The sequence below is a fragment of the Rhinolophus sinicus genome, chromosome 4 (assembly GCF_057876585.1).
Source record: "Rhinolophus sinicus isolate RSI-liver-muscle chromosome 4, RSI-T2T, whole genome shotgun sequence".
Taxonomy (NCBI): Eukaryota; Metazoa; Chordata; class Mammalia; order Chiroptera; family Rhinolophidae; genus Rhinolophus; species Rhinolophus sinicus.
The window spans coordinates 86533364-86552807 of NC_142504.1; the positions used below are offsets into that span (position 1 = coordinate 86533364).

Sequence of the window (19444 nt, forward strand, 5' to 3'; positions counted from 1 at the left end):
ATACAGATGCACATGTCTCCTCAAAGCAGCGTTTTGGGTTTCTTCAGATGAATACCTTGAAGTGGGATTACTGGGTCCTTCTTTGTCTCTTGTTATAGCCTTTATTTTAAAGTTTATTTTGTCTAGTATAAGTATTGCTACTCCAGTTTTGTTTTTGTTTTTTTCATTTCCATTTTCATGACATATATTTTTCCATCCTTTTACTTTCAGTCTGCGTGTGTCTTTCAATCCGAAGTGAGTCTCTTGTAGGCAGCTTATGTAAGGATTTTGTTTTGTTTTTTAATCCATTCAGCCCTATTTCTTTTGATTGGAGCATTTAATCCATTTATATTGAAAGTAATTGCTGATGGATATATAGCTATAGGCATTTTATTACTCATAATTTTGATTTTATTTTTCCATTTTAAAGAAGTTCCTTTAACATTACTTGTAATACTGGTTTGGAAGTGATGAATTCCTGTAGCTTTTTCTTGTCTGTGAAGTTCTTTGATTCTAAATGATAGCATTGATGGGTAGAATACCCTTGGTTGTAGGTCCTTTCTTATCATCACACTGAATATTTCTTGTCAGTCCCTTCTGGCTTGCAAAGTTTCTGTTCATAAATCAGCTGATAATCTAATGGGAGCTCCCTTATAAGTTACTAGTTAGTTGCCTTTTTCTTGCTGCTTTGAAGATTCTTTGTCTTTAACCTTTGGCATTTTAATTATGATGTGTCTTGGTGTGGGCCTATTTGGGTTCATCTTGTATGGGACTCTGTGCTTCCTGGTCTTGTATGTTTATTGCCTTCACCAGACTAGGGAAGGTTTTGGTCATTATTTCTTCAGGTAGGTTCTTGATCCCTTCTCTCTCTCTTCTCCTTCTGGTACCCTTATGATGCAAATGTTGTTACGCTTGGTGTTGTCCCAGAGGTCTCTTAAACTATCCTCATTTTATTGGACTCTTCTTTGCTTTTTCTTGTTCCAGTTGGGAGTTTTATGCTACCTTGTCTTCCAAACTACTGATTCGATTCTCTGCTTCATGTTGTCTGATGGTGACTCCTTCTAGTGCAGTCTTCATTTTAGTTACTGTATTCTTCACTTCTACTTTTTATGGTTTCTGTGTCCTTCTTTATGCTTGCTATCTCTGTTGAAGTTCTAACTAAGTTCCTTGAGCATCCTTATAACCATTGTTTTGAACTCTGTATCTGGTAGGTTACTTGCTTCCATTTTGTTTATTTCTTTTTCTGGAGTTTTCTTCTGTTCTTTCATTTGGGATGTATTTCTTTGTTTCCTCATTTTGGCTCTCTCTCTCTGTGTGACTGTTTCTATGTATTAGGTAGGGCTGCTATGTCTTCCAGTCTTGGCCAGTTGGCCTTATGTAGTAGTTGTCCCGTGGGGTCCTGGCAAGATTTTCCTAGTCACCTGCTCCAGGAGTGTCCCTTGCATGGGTTGTGTGTACTCTCCTGTTATAGTTGAGCTTTGACTGCTATTGGCATGTCAGTGAGTGGGATTGACTTTCATGCTGATTGGATTTGGGGCTTGGCCATGTGCACAGCTCATATGCTACTATGTAGGAGGCTTACCTCACTGTATGAGACTTGCCCCAGTAGGCACTGGTGTCCGTTGAGACCTCTTTTTGTGTGTGTCGCTTGTGGGGCTAAGTGAGTTGTGCTCACCTGTGGTCTGAAGCAAATCTCCAAGTATGTTTGTTCTTCGAAGGGGCTCCAGTGCAGGCTCAGGTCACCCGCTGCCCATGACTGTCCAGGGACTACCTGGGAGGAGCTACAAAGCGATCCACGGTTGTTTGCTACCCATGATTGTTTGCTACCTGTGCTAAACCTGGAGACACGTGGAAGAGGCCATGCTGGGAACCAACAATAGCTGCCTCTATACAAGGCCCAGGATAGCTCCACAAAAATCCAGGACACCCTGAGGCCTGCCATCTACTGGCTGCCTTAAGGTTCAACCACTGATAACGCCTCGTGTGGTTTGCAAGTTGGGTGAGGCAGGGTCTCAGGGAGTCACTAGAGTGGGAAGAGTTGTGGTCACCAGGCTAACGTAGACTCTGGTTGGATGTCATTGCTGAACCTGGAACTACTCAGCAAAAGTCTCAGCGTAAATGGAGGCCAGTTGCCGCCTGCCTGAGGACCATGGACTCTGACAGTGTTTTAAGAAAGAGTGCAATGTGGGCAAGGCTGGCTGTTCCCTCAGAAAGTGCCTCCGGCATTGGGGGTTAAGTAGGGTAGGGTCCCCCCAGAGCTAACCAGACCCATTTAGATTCAGATTTGGTTGTGTGTGGGGAGGGCTCAGCACAGAAAAGATGGCACTTGCTTGCTGGCTGCACAAGAGAAAGACTCCACACAGGGAAAATGGCAACTGTCCAGCAGCCCTGGCTCTGAAGCCACACACATCAGTCTCCCCTCTATATGCTTCTGATGTCCCCCAAGTCACCATCCCTCTGCTGGAGCCCTAGATGCATGCCTGCAAGTGAGTGAGTCTTTGCATAGGCCCTTTATGAGGATATCTGGGTTTCCTGTGGCCTTCTGTCCCACCCATTTGGTTGAAATCCCCACTATTTTTCACAACCAGATGTTGTGGGGGCTCCTCTTACCAGAACCAGTACTCTGGGCTGGAGAGCCTAGTGTGCGTTTGGGGTGCCTCGCTCCTCCAGGGGACACCTCTGTGGCTGAGATATACCTCTTGATTCTCAACCGCCACACAGAATTGCAGGGCTGGTCCATTCTGCATCTCTGTTCCTCCTACCAGTCTTGACATGGCTTCTTCTTTATATCCTTAGTTATAAAACTTCTGTTCAGCCAGACTTCAGATGGTTCTCCCGGTTGGCTGTTCTATAATTTAGTTGTAATTGTAATGTGTTCATGGAAGGAGCAGGCACAGTATTTATCTACTCCACCATCTTGGATTTCTCCTAAAAATTGTCTTCACCATGGTATTTCAGATAGTTTTCAAATACATCCATGACAAAATAAAAAGTCTGTATGAAAACTGCCACAACACTTATCTGGCTATATTTCAAATCTCTGTACCTACAATTACATTGCTTTTTATAATACGCCCACTCCTTAATACTCTAACACAACAAAGGAAACATCATGAAGAGATACAGGCTGCAGTAAATTCACCATTACTAAAGAAAACAGAGTAGCAGAAACTATGGGCTTACTAAACATTTTTAGGTCCTGGGCCCATGTTTTCATGCTGGTTTACTAGCAGTGATTTTCTTTATTTAACTTAGCGATATATCAGTTGTCAGTATTTTATTTCTTGCAATCTCACCTTTCATTGTGTCACAAACAACTAACATGCCGTGTCCTCTATCCTCCCCACAGTGGTCTTTTCAATAGAGTCTAAATGTCACATCACATCTGTCCTAGTCACTGCAAAAATTCAGTCACCCAGCACTCATACCACCTTGTCTTTCATGAGGGCTGTGTCTGTTGCTGCCGGGGAAGCTCCTGACCATTGGTTTTATGTGATCCCTTCGACAGAACTATAAATTAATTTGACTGAATGAACCAAATAGAGAAAAGCAAAAAATACACAACAGCAAAACAGCAAAAAGTACACACCAATGGAAAATAAATCACCAGCAATTAGCTGGGTCTATTCTCTCTCACTTTCTGCCTCTGTCTCTCTGTTTAGATATGTAATCAAGAACCTTGAGATATCTTTGTTTCTAAGAAAACAGTAATGAAATAATACCAAATAATAAAGTTAGAGAAAAATACCATTTTTCAATTTGTGTCATAGATTTATAAAAGTGAACACTGACATTGCCCATCCTTTGCATTGTCAAAGTGAGAAAGAATTTCCTAGATAACATAAAAGTTCCAAATTTTCATGTTAAAAGAAAAGCAATGCGGAATATATTCTATAACTCATTGGGGACTGACCTCAGTTCTGTAAAATTTGATTCCTGATGGAGCAGAAGATGGCTGTCCTTGCCCCTGGCTTGCTTTAGGGCTGAGGCTGCATAATAACAAGCCTCCTCTGGATTTTGGTGCAAGGTGGACGTATGAAATAAGGTATTTAACACATCCATAATTCCTTTCATGTTCACAGCTCAAAGAACTTTATAAAATCCAATTAATTCATCAAGCTTCACAAACTCAGAAGGGCACACATATTCACAGCCCTACATGTGGCTACTACAGGCAGCCAGTAGTCAGATGCGTGGCTTAATATAATCCAACTTTAACTGTCCAATTTTTTAACTTCCATGTAACTACAGACAGGCAGGGGCACAGTGAAGAATCTGAGTCACCAGAAAATTCTAAGAATTGTGAGTTGGGTTAAGAATTCTCACAGCAAAGGATGATCCCATTGGCAACACCCAAAAGACCTCTGGCTAACGCTACTTGGACAAAAAGAAGGTTTAGATCTAATTAGGAGAGGGCTCCCCTATCTCCATTTTTCGGTAGGAAGTGCAAAATCACTTGCTAGAAGCCACTGTGTAGCGTGCCAAATGAAGTTCATAGAATTCATAGTAAGAAGAAATAGGTTAGATATTTTAAAATATCTGTTTAATATATTAACTACTAAAAATATATTAAAATATAAAAATAAAAACCACAAAAAAACCAACATTAAATCAGTGTTCACAGCGCATAACCCATTCCCCCTGGATGATGTGAAGCACTTTGTCGGAAGTTTATAACCTTTTTCAAGCTCACATCAAAAGAAAAACATCATGCTTGGAATAAATAACTTGTTTACTGGGGAAACCTGGTTTGCTAGTTATGGAAGAGTACAAAACAATCTTTGTGAATGAAGCAGACAGTTTTCCAACAAAAAACTGCACTGTCAAAAATATTGTGAGCAGAGGCACAAATAATGAGTCTGAAGAGTTTGTACCTGAACATAGGTTTTCCCTTAGTGAACATAATGATAAGGTACAGGATCGTGGAGAGATGACAAGTGTCAGCCTCACATAATAGGAACTTATACCGACTGCCCAGGCAGCTGAGCAACCTTGTAGAAATCCTTCCACTTCTCTGAACCTCAGTTTCTTCATACGAGGTCTGACAATTAAGTTCAAGAACTCATCCTAGAAAAAGTGCTGCATACTTCATTGCTGAATATCACTATGGTCACCCTTCAAAGTACTCCCCTTGGGAAGCTACGCACCATTGCCAGCACCTAGTCCACCCCTCAAAGCAATTTTGGAACTCTTTTTCTGGAATGGCATCAGAGCTGTCATCGAATTACCCTTGATATCCTGAATGTCATCAAAATATCTTCCTTTCAATATTTCCTTTATCTTCAGGTAAAGAAAGAAGTCATTGGGGGCCAGATCAGGTAGTAGGATGGGTGTTCCAAAACAGTTATTTGTTTACTGGCTAAAAACTCCCTCACAGACAGTGCCCTGTGAGCTGGTGCATTGTCGTGATGCGAGAGCCATGAATTGTTGGAGAAAAGTTCAGGTCATCTAATTTTTTCATGCAGCCTTTTCAGCACTTCCAAATAGTAAACTTGGTTAACTGCTTGTGCAGTTGGTATAAATTCATAATGAATAATCCCTCTGATATCAAAAAATGGTTAGCAACATCATTGCAACAAGTTCGCAAACTTAATTGTTCGACCTCGTATATAAATGTGAATATTAATACCTGCTCTCATGGGGTTATTGAAAACACTAAATGAAGAAAAAAATGTTAAGCTATTAGGTTTCCAATAAACCTAGAATGTATTATCTATGTCATTTCCTCCATTTTCCCCATGAATCCCAAGACCACTGAACCCTTCTAGGGCCTGCAAAGAATATTTCTATGGGGCAATTGAACATCCTCCATTCCCAAGTGACAGAGCCTTGCAATAAATGACCACTATGTGTAAGGACACAGAAAAAGAAATAGCTAACGTGGGAAGTAGGATCAAGGACCATTGGTCCTGAACCCTTCCATTCCGTACTCCCAAGACTATAGTAAGAAGTGACATGCCTCAGTATCGCTAGCAACTATTCTTCATAGGGTAGAAGCTCTAGGAAGCAAATTTGAGCTCAATTTAATGACCATCAAAATGATTATACCTCTTTGACAATAGGATACATGTTTTAGTAAATAGTAGGTCTTTCTTTCATGGAGGTGAGATTGTCCTATCACTTGAGGTATTCAAGCAAATGGTGAATATAATTTATCTTTAACAATATGTAAACTTATTAAATGCAGTACACTTTTATATGCACCGCCTTATTAAATCCTCAAAATAAATCTATGAATTTGATATTTGTATCCCCATTTTACAGATTAAGAGAAGAATGGTCAAGTAATTGATCACATATTGGTGGAAGACTACCTTTGGGGATTTTGTAGAGTGATATCATAGGTAGTGGTAGTACATAATAGAATCAGTTATTTAATTTTCGTACTCTAACAGCTCTATAACTGATACTATACAGGGATATTCTATTAGGTTGGTGCAAAAGTAATTGTGGTTTAGAAGGTTAAAAATAAAGGCAAAAACCGCAACTACTTTTGCACCAACCTAATAGAATACAGGCTAGGTAGAATATATACAGAGGGTGCCAAAAAAAAATGTATACACATTTTACGAAAGGAAAACTGTATTAAAATTGTAATACTCAATATAGCAATAACAAAAGAGGAATACAAGTCACTTTTGACTTCTGCAATTACAGGAAGTGATCAAAGTGGTTACCATCAGCGTCCAGACACTTCTGATTAGGGTGAACTACTGCTTGAGCAACGTTGACCAAAGTGTCCACTTGTATACATTTTTTTTGTCACGTCCGGTATATTGGCAAGACAACAACCAGGAGAGCCCATTCAATCCCAGAATTCTACCATTCTAATTTCTATAATTATGATCGTTTCTCAAATAGACTTAGTGTGACTTCAAAACTCCTATATATGAGATAGTACCATTAATGCTTCTTTCTGGTTTTACTTACATCAGTTCACTGACAGAAAAGCTAGAATACAGTTGAAATATTCTTTCCTAGGCTGCATTTATTGATGCTTACTATATGCCAGGCAAATACTAAGTATATAATATAAATGTGTCCTTTAGGTTCTCAAACCACACTATAGGTTTATTATTATTGTTATTATTATTATTATTATTATTATTAATTTTGCATGTGAAGAAATCTAGGAACAGAGAACTGGAGTAGCTTTCTGAAGGTCATACAATTAGTAAAGGTAAAGCTGAGAATCAAAACCAGATGTAGTTAACTCTAGAATGTGCAATCCTAATCGCTATGCTAGATGCTCTTGTATATAGTGCTTGCATATAACTCATTTTAAGTATGATAAATTTTAGAGTTATAATAATGATAGAAGTATCAACTGAGGACATGCATCTGTGAATAAATACTGCTAGCAAAGAACGATTAACCAACTCAAAACCAGCTTTTTCATATACATTTTATCTGAGACTAATACAATTTTTTTATTTAACTAAAGCTTTCATTTTTTACATTAAGAATTATTAGCATATGCCATATTAATAACAAGCACATGAATTAAAAATTAATGCCATTCTGGAACATTTTTCAATATGCTAATCCTGGCATAGAAAAACTATTTTCTATTTCTTTGAAGCTCATTGGCTCACAGGAAAAATAAAATTGGATTAATAATTTAGTCTTCTCATCCCAACCTCAATTAGAAATATGAAGCACCCAAATAATGTAAAAGTCATAATAAAGCATAATTTTATGTGTAATACTTAATATTATACCGTGTTTCCCCCAAAATAAGACAGGGTCTTATATTAATTTTTGCTCCAAAAGGTGCATTAGGGCTTATGCTCAGGAGCTGTCATCCTGAAAAATCATGCTAGGGCTTATTTTCTGGTTAGGTCTATTTTGGGGGAAACACGGTATATTATAATTTAGTTATTTATTATAGATAATTAAGAAGGAGGGCTGGAGAGAAAAAGAAAACAGATGAAGATATTCTAGACATGAGACAGGGAGACAGACTAATACACATAAACCAAGGGAAAAACTGAGTCAAACATCAGTGAGGAATGCACAAAAAATATACACATCTACAGGATTTACCTCCTTAGAAAAGAGACAAAGGAAGATGATTCTTAATTGGTATACAGTAAATGATTAATTAATGAGGAAGCAAGCTCTAGACATAGATTTTCATTATTTTATACCTCCATTTTATGGCTTTCTAGTCTTTCAAATTATCTCGTGCTTTCCTCATTCCCAGCATAATCTATTGATATTTAGCAGTAAACCACAGTAAATTAAAGAAAAGTTCACTTTCATTCAAAATGAATACCATCATGTCATTATCATAAACGGTCAGGTAAATTTACAAAACTACTGTGACCAGTTAGAATCCCTTATTTAAATAAGTAATTAGCCTTCACCTTGGATAGTGAACAGAGACATAACTCATTAATTTTACAACTATCCATTGTTCATCACAGAAAATTTTTGCTGTTGAATCCTCATTGATTTCATTAACATGCACTTTCAAATGGAATTCTTATCACAGATAAAAAAAAACTATACATTTGAGTACTTCAAAATTCATTCAAGAATTTTTGCTCTTCTACATAAGTCAGACTAAATTAACCGTATTTTCTACAGCTGGTGTACACCACACCCCAAAACTCCTCGGTACCTGTTGTCTATCGAGACGCATCCTCTTGGCGGCATTTCTACTCTCACTCTCACAGGCTGAAGCCAAGATACTCTCTGCAACTGCTGAAGTAAGGTGGGAAGGAATAGGTCGAGACTAAAAAAAACAAAAGAGAGAGAGAGAGAGAGAGAAAACAAACAAGAAAAAATTATTAACAGTATCATTAAAAGGCCAATGCTACTCTCAGAAGAGCTCACAGGATGTGCAGGAGTATCCATTTATTTCAACTGAACTTATTCAATAAAAAGAGGAAATGGAAATTGCAAAGGTGAAAACTGTAAGCTAGTCAGAGCTTAAAGCTATAGTTACTACACAGATTCATCATTCATTCCCATAACTCCATTGTCACAAGTATTTAGTCTGGGCCATTAAGCTGGAGTTTGAACAGGCAGTGGAAAAACTGCTGACTGGATTTCACAAATAAAACAAGTCCTTTAATTTTTTTGTAACATATGACAAAACAAAACAAAAACAAATGACAGGGCTGAAACATAACTGGAAAAATTGACAGACACTCAGACCATGTCAATCTTAATATGAAATATTATGAATATTTACAGTCTAAGTTGTGAAAATTGATATGATTAAATCCTTTAACAAGTACTTACTTTAGTTTAAATACAAAGTAAAAAGTCAGTCCTAGGACCATTTTGATATAACAAAAATTTGATGCTTTAGATTTGAGATGTGTATGTGTCTACATGTTTTATTCAGAAATATGAGTTAATATTAATTTAATAGTTACATTTAGAAATCCATCATCTATATAGCCCACATACAAATTAATTAACACCCCCAACTAAGGTCCTAATTAACTATAAATTGTTTGCAACTAACCATATCATTTGTGATAATCGGAAAAGTTTTCTATTTTCTTTCCCCATAATTACATACAAAATCATCTAAGTGAAAGATGAAGTACTTAATGACATTGAGGAGTTTTTTAAATGAAGAGAAGTAAATGAAAGATAAGTAACATGAAAATTAAATCAGATTTTATAAGAAAGCAAAATATATTACAAAATAAAAGAGTCTTTCTGGAATTTAGCGTATATGGTGGCATGACATCTTAGGGTTTTCAAAGTCTCAATCTAAAATATGTATGGATGACTTATTAGAAACCTCTGAACTAATAAAGAACTTTTTTTTTGTAAATGAATTTGAACATGTCTTTATGGTACTTGATTCATTTTGCTAACACTGGCATGTAAAATGTGCTGTTTAGCAAACTGAACCATGGGGTGTATGTCTCAAATAACATTCCAGAATAGCTAAATTTAGACCACAATGTTGAAACAGATACTCTTCAGTGGAATTTCTGTACTGTAGAAAGAGACCAGGCTCTGACCTTGCTTGAACTAGGAAGTAATTTCTGTAGCTGCCTCAGCCAACTTCCTCATGCTTCCACCTCCAAAGTAACCTCTGTAGACAATAGGTAGGAAAGGTAAATCATACAGTCTCCATCTGCTAACCTTGTGAGATGTCTGAAAGAATGGTTAGACAACTTTGACAATAAAGCATCAGGATATTTGTAATGTTATTTTTTGCAAAACAAAGAGAAGACAGTCCATTGAAGTGGCAGGGAAAATGCAGCAGAAGTGTTGAGAAGGAAATTAGAAAGCTAAGGCTGTGTGTGTGTATGCTGGGAAGAGAGAGAAGAGTCAAATGAGGCAAACCTAAAAAATTATCATAAAAATGTAAATGTAATTTTAAAACTCATACTGCTTCTTCATTTCATTCTGTATTTCACTGAGTACAGATAAGTTAGTTCAGCCCAGAACCAAAAATATATTAAAGCTACAAAATCATTGTCTGATTAAAAGATGGCCACAGCATGACTCAAAAATATAATCTAAATCACATGGGAGTTAAGTACTCAGTGTTGTCCTTCTCAACTGAATTATGTTTTGAGGCAAAGGTGTTGTGGGAAAACTTTCCATTACAAAAAACAAAAACAAACTTATTTGATTATAGCTAGCATTATTCAAATAGAAGTGAATAATAAACTATATTATTAGAACCTTCATCTAGCTCTAGCAACTGAATTAACAGAACCTAAATAAAATAAATATTGATAGCTGCATGAAATTCAAAAAGATGTATTTCAATTCCTCATTTATTTTTCTATCTTTATCAGGTATCGCAATTCAAAATTATGAATATATAATTTTGGAATTATATGTGTATAAATGTATAATACATAATTTTATTAGGATGATTAAATTATAGTAATGAACACACAAGTATTTAACGCATAAAATTTTGTTGAACAGAGAACACAAGGTAAAATATCCCTTCAATTAAAATTAGTAGCACTTTCTTTCAAATTCTGTTTTAATTTTAAAAATAAAATAGGAAATGACTCTTACTAGAACAGTACAAGTTGTTATGCATGATAATTTATATAATTTCCCTTTCTGAGAAAATGATAGAGTTGGGTCTTCCCCAGATATATTAAATTGGTCTTCTCAAAAACTAGAACGTATTGGCTGAGTGGATCTAGATATTTTTTAAGGTCACTGGATAACCTAATACTTCAGATTTTAGGGAAAAAAATCAGAATAAAGCAATCATGCATTCTTTTGTATGAAGTGGAAAAAATAAATAGAAGCAAAGAGATATGATTAGACATTGCCAGTAATTAAATAGTATAGTTTTGAAAATAGAGTTGTTCTGAGTTTATTGCAGAATTATAATCACTGCAAATGCCATGACAATCAGTACCAAGTTTCTTCTCTAAAGTCTGAAGAAACTGAAACCCCAACAGATGAAATAATTTGCCAAAGGACAAATTGAGCCTGATATAGAACCCAGGTTTCATGTGTCCCAATTCTCAACTCTTTTCACTCTCTTTACATTGTTATTCATTATAAATATAAAATATTATTTCAAAAAATCTTTATATGTAAATTGTTGTGCTCAACCAAGAAAAAAGTCAAACAAACATAGCCCTTTACATGTATGTACTTTAATCATAATATCAGATTCAAGCTCATTGGAGAACAAAGAAGAATGAATTATTAAAAGCTATATTACAGTTTAAAACATATGTATTTTTCAAAGAATTCACTATATCATAAATAAATATTGAAATATGTACTTCAAAGTAGCAAACAGTACTAACCTAATTTTATAATAAAAATTACTACCTAACTCATATTTCGTGCTTAGGATGTGTAGGCATTAATACAAAAAGCTTAGATTCATTATCTAATTTAGTCTTCCAAACAACCCTTGAGAAAAGTACTTATATTACTCATATTTCAGAAAAAAATTAATTGAAGTTTTGAGAGATTATATATCTTGCCCAAGATCACACAGCTATGGATGTGGAAATACCTGGATTGATATTAAAATCTGATCAAAAATTGCGAATAATAACCCCTTGTAAATAATGACATATTCTTATTTTACCACTAAGGTGAGCTTAAATAAAGCTAGAGCTCTTACATAATACACATTCCTGCAGAGGAATCCATTTACAGCGAACTCCATTTTGCATTTAAGCAAAAAATATATTAGGATCTCTCGAAAAACCTTCTCTTAAAGTGAAATCCTTCTAATATATTTCCTTATTAATTCTTCAAAACCCCCTTCATTAATAAATAGCACAAAGGTAAAATGTAACTTACCCAAGTTCTGTTCCATATTCTAAACTGACGCAATCTAAATTCACAAGATTTTCATGTTGGAGTAACCGGAGTGGCAAGAAAGTACTGTACATGAAATGTAATAAACCTGAGTTTCATACCCAAAATGAGAATGAGGAGCCAGGCAGAGAAGTTCTTTCTCTCCTGTGAGGCGATCCTGCTACAAATCCCCTTGGCTCTAATACTGACAAGCTGGTAATAAATGCAAATGCACCTCAATACACGTAGACCTCAATTACGCTGTGCCTGGTTATAAGATCTTACATATGAAAGTTTCTTCATCTGCATAATTTGGCTTTTTGCTTATTTTACAGGTCAGCAGTACTTATATTAAGATGGAAGGAAATTAATCAGTTTTGCTCCTTATAAAACAATTTTATCATAGAGAAATTTAAACCTATTATTTAGTATGAGTTCTGAGAACTATTTTCACGGAAACTCTCCTTTCATTTACCGCATTGAATAGCAGAGAGCTTATTCTAATATCACTTTAGCGTCTCCCTGAGAGGTCACTAGCAGAGTGTGTTAAGGGCTGTAGTCATGGATTCCACCAGGGATGAGGGCTAAAGATTTCCTCTTACATCAGTAGAAATAGTCATATAGCACAAAAGCTAATATCCATGTAATAACCTCAGATAAAACTATTTTAATAAAAAAACCCAAATGCAAAGAATTCAATAGATAATTTATGAAAAACAACACTTCTTCTGGTTGAATATAGCTCAACAAATATGCTATTTATTACTATGTAAATTTAATATACATATTAGTTTTTTAAATAATGATTAAAAATGTTTATAATCTTACACTCTACATGATTTACACCTAGATTGAGATTTGTTACCTATTTCTTTCTCTGGATATAAAATAATGGTAACCACTCCTGCACTAATTATCTCTTCATAATTAATTGTTATTCTCTACTGAGATGAGTTGATCTTTCCCCAGCACTGTTCTTATCATAATAATTATCTATGCCCAAATCAGTGGTGGTTGTTTCATTAAACAGATGGCTAAACTGTCACATGGAGCTTTAGGAGTTAAAAAAAAAAAAAATCATATTTTAATCAGCGATTTAAGATGTGACTGCTTTTGTCACAATATGCCTATGTTTTTCCTTACATATGCATGTAAAATTTACCACCAAACCAACAGGCTATTCCATTTTTTTATCTTAAAACTATAAAGTAAACAATGTTTGAGTCCCCTGAACTTCTGTTGTATATTTAAGATGTTGCACGATTTTTAAAATCATAACAATGTACAAAGAAATTAAAAATACAGATGCTGTTCATGAGTTAATATGGCAATACTTTCTAGACTTTAGTGTTTAGGTCTAGCCTCATCATGTATTAGACAAAGACAGATTGGGAGCAACAGTGATATCCACCCAAGATTTTAAGTAGAATGAGCTCTCCTCCAAAATAAAGTAAATTATTCAGTAATCAGCGTTTAGGTGGGAGTCTAAATTAAGATTGTTTCCCCCAATCTTGTTATTTTATAAAATATATAATTTAAGAATTTTGCAGCTCAGATGATATGCACATCCTATCTCCCTCAAATGGTGTATCTACACCTTTAGGCATAATTGTTACAGGCTGTGTGAGAAGTTTCGGCTCCTAAGGGATCCCTTCTATTAAATAGGTAGCTTCATTGTATACATCAGTGGAATCAAGTAACAGCTAAGCAACTAAATCAGATTGACCTGGATATTACTGTGTAACCAGCTATTGGCAATCTTTATGATTGCTTTTGCTATTTAATACCTCTGAACTTCAGTCATCCTGCCAGATATCGTTATTTCTATTTATGGCAAAATTGAGACTCAGTAAGTTATGAATTGAAAACACATAATCTCTATATCATGGGGCAGTTGTTAAGAATTACTTCCGTTAAGTAATGTATATAAAATCACTGATATCCTCACTTATTTATTCAACAAATATATTTAATTAGCACTCACTATGTCAGGAACTGTGCCAAGTCCAAAGATAAGAAGATATACAATACTATCTCTGCCATTATAGAATTTGCAAAGTAGCACAATGCACGAAGGGTACAACATACATCCAATAAAGTATGTTTATTACAGACTCAGAACATTTATCAGCAATTCTGAAACCCTAACATGGTATAAACTGAAAGATTTCTTAAAACTTGGGGCAAGCTCAGTTGGCAGAAAAAACTGACATGAGAAAAATACTATAACTATAGTATTTTTCTTACTTTCTGTGCATATTTATAACTTTTGTGGCAGAAATAATAATATATTTGTATATGGGATGTTTTGCCAGACCTTGCTGTGAGTGGTATGCAATAAACAGAATATGTACTCTATCATGTTCCCCAAATCTAAAAAGTTCTGAATTCTGAACCATAGATGATGCAAGATTTCAGATAAGGTTAGTGAATGTGGACTAAAATAGCAGATCAACAAAACCACACATCTCTAAGGTTTTGGCGGAAATGCTAAGCAATGCGCCTCATTCACCCTGGCCATGTGATTTAGGGTTGGACAATCATGGGAAGTGATCTCTTTGTTCTCAGTAACTGATCCAAGAGATGGATATATGATCCAAACGGCCAATCCAAGTCCATTCATGGCAATGGGGGCCTAGAGCTGGAAAATTGCTCTTGGGTTGTAAGTTTTAAGAAGAGAGGCTGAAAGCTGCTGATGGCAGCATTTCCCAACAGTTAGCAAGGACCCATCTGAGAGGTAAACCAATACTCAAGAGATAGCATAGTTAAGAAATGAGAGAATAACAAATCCCTGACATTTGAGCCCAGGGATCCAGCTATGTGTGAATCCTTGGACTTTCCTGTTTCTTAAGAAAATTCCCTTGACTAATTTAAAATGAATTTGGAAATTTTTAACTAAAACGCTAATGAACCTTCAACGAGGGTCTGATTATAAATATTTCATTATGAATTAATAATCTGTGCTTTGGACTTAATGTTAAAACATTATGGGCCTTTAATAATGATCTTTCACTAATACTTGGGGAATTAATGTCTTATAGTTGATGCTTAGAAGCCCAGTTTAGCTAATGTCATCTGACAATACCTCTGATCAAGGCAAGATAAACAAAATTATCAAATGAAATGACAGATTTTTATTTTTAACTAAGTGACCACTTATTTAAGTCTACACTAGAAAACATCTTTTAATTTTGAAAATAAGTGACTATATACATTATGATTATTGGAAATCATGGCATTTTTTTGTCCAAATAGTTTACATGTGTAACCTAAAACTGTACACAAATTCTATTCATACAATTTATATCACTACCTATGCATATTAATTGCTAAATAGATGAAAATATTTTACAAATAGTATTTCAAGAGTTAAAAAGATAGTTAAGATTAACATAACTACTACATAACTGCCTTCTTTAGGGAGAAAAAATCCCTAAAGATTTATAATATATTAGGATAGATTTTCAGTTAGCAGTAGCTTTTAAATTCAAATACCAATTGCAGAAAACTATGACACACGTAACACACAATAAAAATCTTTCTCCCAAGAAATTTTTACCACAAAGTAATACCTTAGTAAGTATCCATTCACTCACTCATCTTTCATTCAAATTTTAATTCAAATGAATTGAACTTGTATTGAGCAGCTTTCGTGAACTACTAGTTGCACTGTGTAAGACATTGTGGGTGATACAGAGATGCACACATTAAGAAGCATAGTATTCAAGAAACATAATTTCTTATTAGGGAGTTAAGGTCCATATATAAGTAACAGTAATATAAGACAGGATAAAATAAGACTACAAAAGAGGTACCACAAAGTACAATTTGCACACAGAAAAGAGAGAGATTTAGCTACTCTTAGCTAGAAGTGAGGATTAAGTATACAAAGATATATTTGATTCAGTCCTCCAAGTAGTTCAATAGATTGAGGCAGTGAGGGTTTGCCAGTAAAGCAATTTCAGATTAGACTGCATTTTATCATGTCCCTCAGATACCATGTACTATGCTAGGCAGGAGTTTTTATATTGTTCTTTCAAATGCTACTGGTTTTCATGTGTAAGGTGAGTGCCATTTGTTTCCATTTTTCCCAGGAGGAAACTAAAAGTCAGGTTTATAAGGTCCACAAGTAACAAGCGGTAAAGCACAAATAAAAACAAAGATTCACTGACTATAAAAATCAGTGCTTTTCTTCAGGTTTCCTCATCAGTGCTGCTAAGTTTCCACTGTTTCCATCCGGGTTCAGTTTCCTTCTTGGAGGACATTTTAGTTCATTCAGCAACAGCCTGTGAATGGTAACCTCAGTAGTTGTCTCAAGTATCTCTTTCTTCCTCACTCTGGAGGTGGAGTTTAACTGAGCATTGATTTGTAGATGAAAAGTAGATTTTCTAAGAATTTTGAAGTTTTTATTTATTTATTTATTTATTTTACGACATCTATTTTGAGATTAAAAATCGTGTTCATTCTGTCTTTCTGTTTTAGATAATCTCTTGTTTCTTCTTGGTGAAATTTAAGAATTTCTTGGGTCTGAGGTTTCACTATGATGTTCATAGGTATGGATTTGTTTTTATTTACACTGCTCAGGACTGGTCTATTTTTCTGCTTTTAGGATTCAATGCTCTGCTCAATTCCAAAAAAAAAAAAATTCTCCCTGCTCGTCTGTTTGAATGTTGTCCTTATTCTAATTTCTCCTCTGGAAGGACTAGAGAGCTCTTTGTCATTCTATTCTCCATATTAACTTTTCCCCCCATATTTCCCTTCTCTTTTCTTCTGTAATTTCCATAGCTTTATGCTTATGGATTTTCTCTTTGGTTGAAATTTATTTTCTAGTTAACTCATCTAATAAGGTTTTAATTTCAATGCTTATAATGCCTATTTTATTTCTCAAAGTTGTAATTGAGTATTTTAATTCCCCTTTAATAGAGAAGTAGCCTTTACAGGGTCTCAGCTTTATATACAGTTTTCAGACTATGTTACAAACCAAAATTCATGTCTCCTAAACTTGAGTGGGTATTCAGACCCCACACTTTCTATCTTCCTTTTCTGCTACCCTATCAAATTAAGGGCTTACAACTCTGGCTTTGAGAGGTTTTTGTTTCTGTTTTTGTTTTTTATTAATTTCAGGGCCAGGGAATTTCCTTTTCTTTCTTTTTTTCTCCCCCCCCCCCTTTTCTTTCTTATGAGTTTAGCTAGGTATTTAAAAATTACAATACATTATTCAGGATTTGTATGTATTTGTAGAGGAAAGGGGAGTGGGGTGGGTGTGTGTGTGGCGGGTGGGGGGGGGGGGGGTTTCCATGAAGTTCAGGTCAATTTTTGCTAAAACTAAAAGATCCAATGATGAGTAACTCTGACAACTATGTTGGCTATATTCTTCACATTCTAGTTATTTTTCAGTTGTAATACATTTAGTAAATAATGAGAGAATAGTACCCATAATTCCTGAGTCGGGAAAAATCAGTGGACCAAGTGGAACACTTTGAGAGAAGGAGCAATGGTCCAATGTGATGGCCTAAGGTGTGAAAGGAAATAATTAAGCATATCAAAAGAAAGGGTAGAAAGAGGCTCCATTATATGCTAAACATTTTATATACGTTATCACATATAATATCCCAACAGCTTTCTCCTTTAGAAAAATGGAAAATAAGAAACATCACATAAAATTCTACAGTAATTCAAGTAAGCCAGAAATTGAACTTGGGTTTTTAAGTTTCAAAAAGCTATACTCTAATATGTTTTAGTAAGAAATTTAGAATTTCTTCTAAGATGGCAAATGTTTGACACTATCAAAGCTAAAATTAATGAAAACTACTCCAGGAGCAAAGGGAGATTTTTTTCATAAAACCAGTGAAGGTTAGGCACCAGGATCCCTCAATTCGAGGGAACTCCTGAAGTTTCTGGATATTATAAGCATTCTAGGTAGGGAGGGGAAGCCAAGTTAAACATCAAAAAGTATTTACATGCAAATATGTCTGAAAATTGTCTAAAAAGATAACATAAGAAAAGGCTATGAATCTTCAAGATTTCTCTGTTAAAAAATTTTTGGGTATGGTATCTTTTCTAACTCTAAATCAATATTCATCTTTTTACCTAATGTTTTGCTCATAATTCTGTATTTTGTCTTTTGTACAAAGGCCCTAATTTTATAATTTTCAGGCACAAATCCTAGTTCTGTCCTTACCTAAGAATAGAGGGTAGAAAGGGAGTATAAGACAGAAGTAGGAAATTTAGTTAAAAGGATCATGCAAGAGAATAGGCATGAGGTATGAAGGGCTAGAACTAAAGTGATAGCAAATAAAATTCAAAATGATGAGACTGATTTGGGAAACACAGCAACAGAAGAATAAAGAGAATTCGGTAAGTGGTAGGATGCAAGCCGTAAGTGTAATGAAAAGTCAGATCTCATTCCAAGGTTATGAATACTGGTGGAAATGGTAATAGTGATACTACTACCAGAACTAGGCAAGCAAAAGGAATTTACAAGTGATTTGGTAGATAAGGTGGAAGATCAAGAAAAAGAACGGGTGATGGAGAAAGAGTTCAGTGAGGATATAACAACACATTAGTCAAGTGTGTTGCTGGCATTTGGAATGAAATAACCAAAGCTTTGTAGATGACTGGGATTCTACTTTGAGAGTAGAGTACTGCATAGACAGGTGGACCTCTATAGCCGTGGATAAGGTAACATGCAGTACATGGCCAAACCCAGAATCTGAGGAAAAAGCCCAAAGCAAAACAGGATGCAATTTTTAGATTTGGTGCACAGGTAGTCATGTGATCTTCTTAGGAACCAATTCAATATGGTGGTGAGAACCAGAATTTGAATGTGAGGGACTACCAAGGGAGTTGATAGTAGTAGGTATGATCTGTGAATATAACACAATCTTACAGGAAACCTGGCAAAGAAAAATGGACTCAGATTGTGAAAAAGGAATAATGAGATTAAATATTTTTCTGGAGTTTGGGAACTTATTCTAGTAGACGAAAGAATTTTTCCTCTCAGTGAAGAAGGAAAACGAAATGTGAAAGAGTTGGGATAATTGTCAGAGCAACATTTGAATAATACTGGCTGTACAGGTGTTATAAAGTTTTTAATCAAGACCTTGTATGAAGGGCTAGGTATATTTCTGATCAAATTTTTAGCTTAAAGGAATACTTTAATTCATTTTTTATAATATCTCTATTTGCTAAA

The 19444-nt window shown here is 35.2% G+C and overlaps 1 protein-coding gene across 6 annotated transcripts in view; it reads right to left on the reverse strand.

Annotated features, from left to right (window-relative positions):
- Nucleotides 1-19444, reverse strand: part of NOL4 (nucleolar protein 4) — a 309725-nt gene that overhangs the window by 64595 nt on the left and 225686 nt on the right. For all 6 annotated transcript variants that reach the window (XM_074340178.2, XM_019740844.3, XM_019740845.3 and 3 more), the window contains one exon: nt 8606-8719. In XM_074340178.2, coding sequence (XP_074196279.1) covers nt 8606-8719 — 114 coding nt within the window. The remainder of the gene's footprint in view (nt 1-8605; nt 8720-19444) is intronic.